The 12,268-nt window shown below is 41.9% G+C and overlaps 1 gene segment (V, D, J or C); it reads left to right on the top strand.

Moving 5' to 3' along the window:
* Positions 1–7,805: 7,805 nt before the first annotated feature.
* The window catches only part of LOC116568650, a 51,704-nt gene continuing 47,241 nt past the window's right edge, over positions 7,806–12,268 (top strand). The window contains 2 exon segments of the C gene segment in view: positions 7,806–7,848; positions 7,944–8,260. Of these exon segments, the coding sequence occupies positions 7,806–7,848; positions 7,944–8,260 (360 nt within the window).

Raw genomic sequence — 12,268 nt, 5'->3', positions numbered from 1 at the left:
TCAGCCAGACACTCTTTTCTTCCTCCTTCCCAGCTTCTGTGATGAAACCTGTCATTTCTTTGCTTTTTGATAATAGCCATTATAACAGGTGTGAGTGAGATGACATCTCATTGTGGATTTGATTTACATTTCCCTGAATTTCGGATAAAAAACAAATACTTTTGCAGTTTGTGTTCAAATATCGCATAGCACTTTGCAACCTTTTTCCCCCATTAAATCTGACAACCCTATGTGAACCTGCCTTTTTCCTTTAGGAACAAAAGAAATTATCTAGCAAATTAATTTTGTATGCACATACACACATACACTCACACACACTCCCTCACACACATTTCCATATATCCTTTGAGGAGAATCCAATATATAACAAGATAATTGATCTTCATTTCTTCTAATAAACCCTATTCAGGGATTATCAGATTTGTTAAACTATTTGGAAAGTCCGAAGTGAAGAATTTTCAAGGAACCTGTCATCATGTGTTGACTGAGAGTACCATTGTGCCTACAGAATTTTATTTTCAAGGGTTAAAAAAATGGAGTTTATGTTTGGAAAGGTGCCTGGCCCTGTGCCTGACATGTGGGGGGTGCTCTGCATGTAGTGACTGAATTTGAAATGCCAGATCCACTCAGTGAGATGTGCACAGAGTAGAGAGGAGGGGGTGGGGGTTCTAACCCTGCCTCAGCAGCTCAAGGTCCTGTCATGTTGGGACTTGGGAGCTGTTTTCTCATCTTTAAAGATGAGGACTAATGAGTCTTCTGGAATGGAGGCTTTCCTTTTCAACTTAAATGTCTAAACCTCTATAATCCTATAGCTGGTGAAAGGCCAGGATACTACCAATCACCTCTTTTAAAAAATGGGGTTGCTAATCTAACAAATGAGAAACATTTTTAATAAAAAGTGTGTATTCGACACGAAGTATTAAAACATCTAAATTAAAGATGAAAAGAGGTGTGCCTGGGTGGCTCAGTGGGTTAAAGCCTCTGCCTTCAGCTGAGGTCATGATCCCAGGGTCCTGGGATCGAGCCCCACATTGGGCTCTCTGCTCAGCAGGGAGCCTGCTTCTCCCTCTCTCTCTGCCTGCCTCTCTGCCTACTTGTTATCTCTCTCTCTGTGTCAAATGAATAAACAAATTAAAAAAAAAAGATGAAAAGAATATCTTATCTAGAGTTCTCTCAAACATACACATCAATGGCTTTCCTGTTTTGGGTTTTTAAGCTTTTTGTGCTCACTAAGAGTTGACATCGCATGTACATCCAACTTATTCCCTGTGACCTAGTAAAGAAGTTAAATTGGATTAGGTCTCACATTCTCCCAGGGGCAGAAGGGAGCTGTCCCTGGTCAGGGAAAGCATGCCAGCCTCTCAGAGTTTCAATGAAATGTCCAACCTTCGGCACCTGGCTCTTTGTACACGGTCTGCCTGAGTCCACAACGGCTCTGAGCCCCTGTCTCTCCTCTGGAGCTGAGGTGAGGAGGCATCAGAGTGGTTTCATTCATGGCAGCAGAGGGATGACCTGGGGGGACAGGAATTGTTGCACCCTCAAAAGCCACCTGATTTCTCTCTTCCTGGAGACCATAGGGTCTTGCTCAGGACCCTCCACTCTCTACATGAGTGTAGAATGATGCCTTGGCTACCCTTTGTGTCTTGCTCAAAAGTTTCCCTTATTATTATTTTTTTAAATATGCCCATCTTTAACAATATGACCTTTCAGCACCACTTGCACAAGAGCACAGATGCACCACAGCAAGAAGAGAAGTAGAGAAACACAATTATCACCTGTTGAAATGCATTTCCAGACCCAGGATAGATCCATTCCTGCCTTGGGGGGGCCAAGTCAGCAAACCAAAACGTAGGTAACTTCTGTAAATGCTGCCCTTGACAAAAACACACTATATCCCAACTAAGCAGGCACCAAACACCAAGAATCTGCAATGATTCCCCTGTTCTAAGTAAGATCAGGTATGCAACCCCGGCCAATCAATCTAAGCCAAACACTCTCTCCTTATCCCCTGACAGACCTGCTATTCCTCCCTGTTTCCCCTTTACTGCTTCAAAGTCTCTATAAAACTCCCTCTTGCCCCAAATCCCTGGGCAGAGTGCTTCCCTGCTTGGGAGACTCTGAGCTCCCCAACCCATGGACTGTTCTCCTTTGAAGAAAGGGCACTACACCCTCCAGGCTGAATTGTTTTACTTTTGTCATTTGTCTCACCCAGGGGAGCATTTGGCTGGAGGTTTGGCAGGAACTAAGACTGCTCATAGCCAACAGGTGTTGAGCCCTTAATGTCAGCAGTGTTTGTAGACAAATGGGAACAGTAATTGAGAGAAACAGAGTTCTGAATGTTGACAATGGACATAAAATTTATTTTCATGAAAGAATAGAAGGTTATGGATTTTCTCCCCCAAAGGAAGATTTCCTTACTGGTGAAAATCTAGAAAAGAGAGATAGCAGGAAGAGAAGAATTCATGGGCTTTCTCACCCCCAACACTGCTCATCTTCCATATGCAAACTCTTTCCCCCTGTTGTTATGCTGTGCAGATGTCAGTCCCCATTGTCACCATCATTCTCACTCTCTTCCCTACTTAACATTTAGGAGAGCTGCCCTAGACACCTGCTGAGTGTCTGAATGATGGCCCTGGATTATTCTTTTAGCAGAAAATTCTACTCAGCACCTCACCAGCTCAGCACAACCTCAGAGCCTGCATTTTGGGACACTTGAGCCTTGAATCTTGGTTAGAGCTCAGCATGTGTGCCTCTCAGTGTTTACCAAGAAGAGGAGCTCAGAAGCTGGGTCTAGTAGTGGGTGTGAGGGACCCACACCTCCCTGCCCCAGCCAAGTCCCCTTCCTGCCTTCTCCATCCAGGCCAACAGGTTCTCATTAGCATAACTAATTACCATAACTAGACCCAGGAAGTCCTCCTCTCCTTTTGATAACAGGCAGGGAAACTTGTACTTACTTTACTACCTTTACCTCTGGAAACTTCATTTCAGATGCCTGATGCCTTTCTCAGCTGACCCTCCTGAGGTTCTGCCTTTACCGTTTCTAAGGATCTCACACTGGATCTGACCTGTCCTGCCCCCTGGTCTCCTCTGCCCCCTGATTCAATGCAGGTTTCTTCCTTTGACCACATACACACACACACACACACACACACACCCCTTTGGTTTTACAGGACTATCATATTTCCTGAAATTCTACACTATGAGGATGTCAGAAATCATTTACTGCAACCAATCCAGTTTTTTTTTTAATTAATTTTTTATTTTTTATAAACATATATTTTTATCCCCAGGGGTACAGGTCTGTGAATCACCAGGTTTACACACTTCACAGCACTCACCAAAGCACATACCCTCCCCAATGTCCATAATCCCACCCCCTTCTCCCAAACCCCCTCCCCCCAGCAACCCTCAGTTTGTTTTGTGAGATGAAGAGTCACTTATGGTTTGTCTCCCTCCCAATCCCATCTTGTTTCATTGATTCTTCTCCTACCCACTTAAGCCCCCATGTTGCATCACCACTTCCTCATATCAGGGAGATCATATGATAGTTGTCTTTCTCTGCTTGACTTATTTCGCTAAGCATGATATGCTCTAGTTCCATCCATGTTGTCGCAAATGGCAAGATTTCATTTCTTTTGTTGGCTGCATAGTATTCCATTGTGTATATATACCACATCTTCTTGATCCATTCATCTGTTGATGGACATCTAGGTTCTTTCCATAGTTTGGCTATTGTGGACATTGCTGCTATAAACATTCGGGTGCATGTGCCCCTTTGGATCACTACGTTTGTATCCTTAGGGTAAATACCCAATAGTGCAATTGCTGGGTCATAGGGCAGTTCTATTTTCAACATTTTGAGGAACCTCCATGCTGTTTTCCAGAGTGGCTGCACCAGCTTGCATTCCCACCAACAGTGTAGGAGGGTTCCCCTTTCTCCGCATCCTCGCCAGCATCGGTCATTTCCTGACTTGATGATTTTAGCCATTCTGACTGGTGTGAGGTGATATCTCATTGTGGTTTTGATTTGTATTTCCCTGATGCCGAGTGATATGGAACACTTTTTCATGTGTCTGTTGGCCATCTGGATGTCTTTGCAGAAATGTCTGTTCATGTCCTCTGCCCATTTCTTGATTGGATTATTTGTTCTTTGGGTGTTGAGTTTGCTAAGTTCTTTATAGATTCTGGACACTAGTCCTTTATCTGATATGTCGTTTGCAAATATCTTCTCCCATTCTGTCAGTTGTCTTTTGATTTTGTTAACTGTTTCCTTTGCTGTGCAAAAGCTTTTGATCTTGATGAAATCCCAATAGTTCATTTTTGCCCTTGCTTCCCTTGCCTTTGGCGTTGTTCCTAGGAAGATGTTGCTGCGGCAGAGGTTGAAGAGGTTGCTGCCTGTGTTCTCCTCAAGGATTTTGATGGATTCCTTTCGCACATTGAGGTCCCTCATCCATTTTGAGTCTATTTTTGTGTGTGATGTAAGGAAATGGTCCAATTTCATTTTTCTGCATGTGGCTGTCCAATTTTCCCAGCACCATTTATTGAAGAGGCTGTCTTTTTTCCATTGGACATTCTTTCCTGCTTTGTCGAAGATTAGTTGACTGTAGAGTTGAGGGTCTATTTCTGGGCTCTCTATTCTGTTCCATTGATCTATGTGTCTGTTTTTGTGCCAGTACCATGCTGTCTTGATGACAACAGCTTTGTAATAGAGCTTGAAGTCCGGAATTGTGATGCCACCAACGTTGGCTTTCTTTTTCAATATCCCTTTGGCTATTCGAGGTCTTTTCTGGTTCCATATAAATTTTAGAATTATTTGTTCCATTTCTTTGAAAAAGATGGATGGTACTTTGATAGGAATTGCATTAAATGTGTAGATTGCTTTAGGTAGCATAGACATTTTCACAATATTTATTCTTCCAATCCAGGAGCATGGAACATTTTTCCATTTCTTTGTGTCTTCCTCAATTTCTTTCATGAGTACTTTATAGTTTTCTGAGTATAGATTCTGTGCCTCTTTGGTTAGGTTTATTCCTAGGTATCTTATGGTTTTGGGTGCAATTGTAAATGGGATTGACTCCTTAATTTCTCTTTCTTCTGTCTTGCTGTTGGTGTAGAGAAATGCAACTGATTTCTGTGCATTGATTTTATATCCTGACACTTTACTGAATTCCTGTACTAGTTCTAGCAGTTTTGGAGTGGAGTCTTTTGGGTTTTCCACATGTAGTATCATATCATCTGCGAAGAGTGATAATTTGACTTCTTCTTTGCCGATTTGGATGCCTTTAATTTCCTTTTGTTGTCTGATTGCTGAGGCTAGGACCTCTAGTACTATGTTGAATAGCAGTGGTGATAATGGACATCCCTGCCATGTTCCTGACCTTAGCAGAAAAGCTTTCAGTTTTTCTCCATTGAGAATGATATTTGCGGTGGGTTTTTCATGGATGGCTTTGATGATATTGAGGTATGTGCCCTCTATCCCTACACTTTGAAGAGTTTTGATCAGGAAGGGATGCTCTACTTTGTCAAATGCTTTTTCAGCATCTATTGAGAGTATCATATGGTTCTTGTTCTTTCTTTTATTGATGTGTTGTATCACATTGACTGATTTGCGGATGTTGAACCAACCTTGCAGCCCTGGAATAAATCCCACTTGGTCGTGGTGAATAATCTTTTTAATGTACTGTTGAATCCTATTGGCTAGTATTTTGTTGAGTATTTCCGCATCTGTGTTCATCAAGGATATCGGTCTATAGCTCTCTTTTTTGGTGGGATCCTTGTCTGGTTTTAGGATCAAGGTGATGCTGGCCTCATAAAATGAGTTTGGAAGTTTTCCTTCCATTTCTATTTTTTGGAACAGTTTCAGGAGTATAGGAATTAGTTCTTCTTTAAATGTTTGGTAGAATTCCCCCGGGAAGCCGTCTGGCCCTGGGCTTTTGTTTGTTTGGAGATTTTTAATGACTGTTTCAATCTCCTTACTGGTTATGGGTCTGTTCAGGCTTTCTATTTCTTCCTGGTTCAGTTGTGGTAGTTTATATGTTTCTAGGAATGCATCCATTTCTTCCAGATTGTCAAATTTATTGGCGTAGAGTTGCTCATAGTATGTTCTTATAATAGTTTGTATTTCTTTGGTGTTAGTTGTGATCTCTCCTCTTTCATTCATGATTTTATTTATTTGGGTCCTTTCTCTTTTCTTTTTGATAAGTTGGGCCAGGAGTTTATCAATTTTATTAATTCTTTCAAAGAACCAGCTCCTAGTTTCGTTGATTTGTTCTATTGTTTTTTTGGTTTCTATTTCATTGATTTCTGCTCTGATCTTTATGATTTCTCTTCTCCTGCTGGGCTTAGGGTTTCTTTCTTGTTCTTTCTCCAGCTCCTTTAGGTGTAGGGTTAGGTTGTGTACCTGAGACCTTTCTTGTTTCTTGAGAAAGGCTTGTACCACTATATATTTTCCTCTCAGGACTGCCTTTGTTGTGTCCCACAGATTTTGAACCATTGTATTTTCATTATCATTTGTTTCCATGATTTTTTTCAATTCTTCTTTAATTTCCCGGTTGACCCATTCATTCTTTAGAAGGATGCTGTTTAGTCTCCATGTATTTGGGTTCTTTCCAAACTTCCTTTTGTGGTTGAGTTCTAGCTTTAGAGCATTGTGGTCTGAAAATATGCAGGGAATGATCCCAATCTTTTGATACCGGTTAAGTCCTGATTTAGGACCGAGGATGTGATCTATTCTGGAGAATGTTCCATGTGCACTAGAGAAGAATGTGTATTCTGTTGCTTTGGGATGAAATATTCTGAATATATCTGTGATGTCCATCTGGTCCAGTGTGTCGTTTAAGGCCTTTATTTCCTTGCTGACCTTTTGCTTGGATGATCTGTCCATTTCAGTGAGGGGAGTGTTAAAGTCCCCTAATATTATTGTATTATTGTTGATGTGTTTCTTTGATTTTGTTTTTAATTGGTTTGCAACCAATCCAGTTTTAAGATGAAACATGGATCCCCAACATTTCTTGAGCTTTTTCTATGCATTTGGGACAGACTACAAGCTTTGCTCACATTCCCTGCTCACTCTGCACGCAACCTAATAAGGTCCTTTTGACAAATGGGAAAAAGGAGAAGACTAGCTAGCCGAAGACTGCAGAGCTGTCGTGTCACATTAGGGCATTTCCATCTTCTGAGGAGACCTCTGGGAGAAATGCTCCAGGACTAGCTCAGGGAACCTCTTGCTTTTTCAGCAGGGATCTCTGCACTGTGCATATCCCTGCCTCTGGAACAGCCTGCACACCCATTGCTCTGTCAGTACAAAGTGGCTATTGGAGGCTTGAGATTTGTCTCCAGCCAGACCTGGCTCACATCCCCAGTGAAATCCCTGTAGGCATGCAGCCTCGGAAGAGTTACTTAAATAACAACCAGGATTTCCCCATTTCTAAATTGAGGGTAGTAGCATTCATGTCAAGGGTGACTTTCAGGATTTGGTCAAATAATGAGCAGAAACCAGATAGTGTGGTGCTCAGGTCCAATCAAGGATTGCTGTTATACCACTGGTGCCCTTCTTGCACCAACAGTCCTCAGTGATTCTCAGTGATTCTTGATGTTCCCTCCTGCCTTGTGGTCAGACCTGTCCCAGCCCTCTGGCCCCTCCCTCTCTCCTCCCAGCCTCTTTCTCACTAGTAACTGCAGGTGCCTCTGGGAAACAGAGGCTCAGGTCTTCATGTCCCTTATGCAACACAACCAGGCAGTCTCTTCCCAGCAGGTGCAGCCAGAAGGTCATTCAGGTTCCTTTCCACCAGCTGGGAGACAGAACGATGCTGGGTCCCCTTGCCATCCTGTTTGCTCTCCTGTTTCCAGGTAAGTCCTGACTTGTTCCCCAGTGCAGAGTACAGGGGACACCCTGAGGTTCCTGTCCATCACTGACTTACCGCTGTTCCCCTCTCCCCTGGCAGGCGGTGGAGCAGGACTCAAGCTAAGTCAGTCTGCTTTGTTGGTGGCACACATGGGCAGTTCACCTTCTCTGGATTGCCAACAGACAGCTCGATCAGCTATATCCACTGGTACCGCCACCAGGATGGTACGGCACTGAAGAGGCTCCTTTATCTAGACATGTACAGTTCCAATGTGCAATGGGATTTTCCTATGAAAGCGGACAAAGTCAATGCCAAGAAGGGCAAGGATAGCCAACAGCTGTACTCTGTCAGTGCTGAAACTGTATAAAAGTGACGAGGGCGTGTACTACTGCGCTGCCTGGACATCCCACAGCCCTGTGCTCTGACCAGGTCCCTGAGCAAAAAAGTAGCCCTTGAGAGGAATACTACTACCTTCAAGTTAGAAATGGGGAAATCCTGGTTTGGATATCTCACAGTAAATATAATAATCCTAGAATTTATTTGTTTCTTTAACTTTTTTATAATGCGACATTAGAAAATGAGTCTCATATTGTGACTTATCTTTGTTTCTACTGAACAGAGCTTGACAGGCTGGCAATTGAAGATTCTGGCCATCTCCAAAGAAGAATGTGGGAATAAAATATTGTGAAAGTCATTTCAGAAAGAGATTTACCATAAAATGATTGAAAACTGAAATGGGTTGTAGACACTTGATTCCAGTTTTCAAAATGCTGTCCTGCCCACTGCTTATAACTTTGCAGTAGAGACTCAGTGAGCAAAGCACAGCAAACAGTTGGTAGGACTAATGTCTCAGCACCCTCATGCACTGGCATATCTGGTGGTCAACTCATGTGGGGGGACATGATCCTCAGGCAGGTTGACGCAACAGCCCTGGATGAGACCCGGGGCCCTCACTTCCAATTCTTCTTGAATGTTACTCCATATGGGATTTGGGGGCCGTATTCCTTGGACTTCTGTTCTCTCATCTGTGCAGGGAGGTAGTTTAACTACCACAGTAATGGGGTCGATCCTCTGTAATAAAGCAAAATGATACCAATAAGATATCACTTTGTTTACTAAATTCTTATAAAATTTGTCAACTTCTTGAGGGAAAAAAAAAAGAAAAGAAAAACTATATTACTGATCCTCCAGTCCCAAACAGGAAAACACATGCTGCCATATGTGGGGGGAAAGAAAAAGCTCTCTGAGGAAGTCAAAGCTGAAATAAATGCCTTTTCAATTGAAGATTCACAGTTTATGTACAACTTAATAGCACTGGTAAACATGATTGCTGAAAGGAAAGCCCAAAACATTTGTAGGTAATTAGTCCCTCAGATTCATTAACTCCTCATATGTCTCCCAGAATTTTTGCACTAGGAGATTTATATTGAACACATGCCTGATTGTGAAAAAGGCCGACACCCCTTTCCTCTAAGGAAGCCTGGGTCAAGATGAAGACCTCCACCATGTACAGAAGGTGGAGGAGGGGGAGAGACTTACTTTTGCTCTGTTTGGGGGATATTCCTTCATTTGTCTTCCCATATCCTAATACCACTGAACCCTTTCTTTTCAGTGTCTGACTCCATAGGGGAGTGACTCTGAGACCTGAGTATTAGAGTTTTGTTAGAAAGAAATTAGCTACATATGAAGACACTGTCAGAGAAGTCATCCCAGTTCAATCAATGTAAATCTCAGTTTTCAACATGGGTCCATAGTGTCTTTGAGTTACAACCTAAAAAGAGAGTGGCCCTGTGTATGGAGCAAACCACCCCTATGTGGAGGGAAAAACGAGTCATATTTGGAGTCATTTCCTCTAGCTGCCCTTCTCCTTGTGGATAAGTTGAGCTTCACCAAGGACATTAGGCCACACACAGTAAAGCTAAACCATCCAGAGACCAACAAAACCTCCTATCCTAAGTAAATGGTTGCTAATTAAATGGTTATTTAAATGCCTGATTCTAACAACATGGAAAGCATCTTATTAGAATGTACAGGACCAAGTACGGTGTTGACTCCATTGATGTCTGCTGAACTGAGACTGACATTTTGATTATCAGAGAGGGGCTCACATTACCTCATGGGTGGAGGATTTTGCATAGATGGATGCTTGAAATATCCTGATGATTTGGGTTCAACTCATTTATTTCATTTTTGTGGTGGGTGAGACACAATGATTTTGACTAATAGAAGCAACATTATATTATAAAATTAATGCTGAATAATGTCTAAGAACATCTCATAAAATCATAGATTTTTTTTTATAGATTATTTATTTATTTGACAGAAATCACAAGGAGGCAGAGAGGCAGGCAGAGAGGAAGGGAAGCAGGCTCTCTTCTGAGCAGAGAGCCTGATGCGGGGCCTGATCCTAGGACCCTGGAATCTTGACCTGAGCTGAAGGCAGAGGTTTTAACCCACTGAGCCACCCAGGTGCCCCATAAAATGATAGTTTCCATAGTTCTATAATGTATTACTAACTGACCACACATTAATACTGTGAAAAATTCATGTCTGTTACATTAGAGTCATTTTCTAAGAATCACAATTCTGAAAATTCCTTGGCACACCTGGATATCTATGTTGACTGTTTTGTGTTGGTTGTTCTTTATGTTCCGCTCCCCAGAATGGGTTCAGGAATACTGTTTTGGGTAGAGAGGTCACTTCCAAATGTTGGGAACAAGAAAGTTTTTACTATGTCACTCATACCCTTATTGACTCATAGAAAACCTGTATGGCTTTTGTTTGTTTGTTTGTTTGTTTGTTTTAGAAATTTACTGTTAAATAGAATTCACATGTTAATTAATATTAAAATTCTTGCATGTTTTTGAGCACTTAGCTGTACCATGTGACATCTGATGGTTAGAAATATGTGGAATAGTCTCTGTTTTAACCACTATATCCCCCCTCTCTCCATCAAACTTTGCTTCATTTACAAAACAAAATCTTTTTTCTCTGCTGATTCCTACTGACTCCATGTGCCAAGTTAGAGACAAGATTCATGCTGGTGGATCTCAGTGTACCTTCAAGGCCTGAGTGTTTCTTTCCCCATCTGCAGAACAGATACCAGGTATAGACAGTGACACCAATACTGAGTCTTCCTATTAACACTGTATTGTCATTTCCTCATTTTTTAAAATCCCATTTGTCTACTTGCAGATGAGAGAATGAGACCCTCTAAAGCAGAATTGTACACAACCATAGTTTTGTTCAACAAAGTTGTTTCCCACTATTATTGCCTAAAAGCCTTTCATAGAAGGTTGCTATAAAATCAACCTCATGTGTTCATCTGGAGACGAAGAGGAAGATATGCTTTCAAGTATGACCCTGTGTCTCCTGCTGTGGGGGCATGGATTTCTCCCCCAGGCAAATTAATAGTATGGATGCTGAGGGGCACAAAGGATGAACACTGTGAAATTTCTCCTTTTCTCTTCAGGATTAATGCTCCACTCCCCCAACCCCATTGCTCTGTGCCCATGGACCTTTGAGGAAATAGTCATGGGAATCTTTGGTCTGTTTTCAAATGGAAAGTTAGCCAATGGAAACTGAAGCTCAAAAAACCATCCCCATGTCACCTGACAAAAACATTTTTTCTTGGACACTAGAATTCCAAGCCAGTGGGCCTTGGGAAAAAGAAACAAATTCCTCCAATGGGTTAAGTGGTATAAAAGGGAATGACTTCTCCCACATGCACCTCTTATTCCTGAGCATGAACCTCTGGGTATGGCGGGAGTTGGCACTATGTGTTGGCCCCTGTGAGAATGCAGGCCCCCTTCAGGGAGGGAACCCAGACCTCACTTTCTTCCACTTCCCAGTCTCTTGCTGATGCTTCCATTGGCTTCTCCCAGACAGCAACCAGAGAATAAGGAAAACCATCTGTGCAGTCCCTGAAGGTCCACTTTGTAATGTCCAGGGCAAGGTAAGGAGAGGTCCACCGTCCATGTGGAGGCGCAAAAGAATAAAAATTAAGTAGTAATCAAGTATATGTGGGTTATATTTGCCCCCAAATAAGTAAAAACAAACTGCAGAGTTGGGAGATTTTATCTAGTTCCTTTCATTTCACCTTCCACAAAGCCACCAAAGTCCCATCTTTAACAGAACAGGATGTGCCCTGTTCCCTCAGTAAGAAAACAGGAAACTGGAAAAGTATTGAGAAATTATCATTAAATGTTGTGCTTTCTAGTTGACTAGCTTAATAGAGAGAAATGTATACATTATTTTTAATGCTTTTGTTCTTCAGGTAAATGAGGGATTCTGAGGTATTTCTCGAGTTATTACATATGTCATCACCACCTAAGTAGTAACAAATAAAGAGATCTCTATCTCTGTGTCAATAAATGATTAGAGGACTTTATGAACCAGTATTATGATGAATTCAGTTCAGTGTT

Source organism: Mustela erminea, chromosome 11, assembly GCF_009829155.1.
Source record: "Mustela erminea isolate mMusErm1 chromosome 11, mMusErm1.Pri, whole genome shotgun sequence".
Lineage (NCBI taxonomy): Eukaryota > Metazoa > Chordata > Mammalia > Carnivora > Mustelidae > Mustela > Mustela erminea.
Note: the sequence above shows the minus strand (reverse complement) of the source record. Positions and strands in the feature narration are given on the sequence as shown.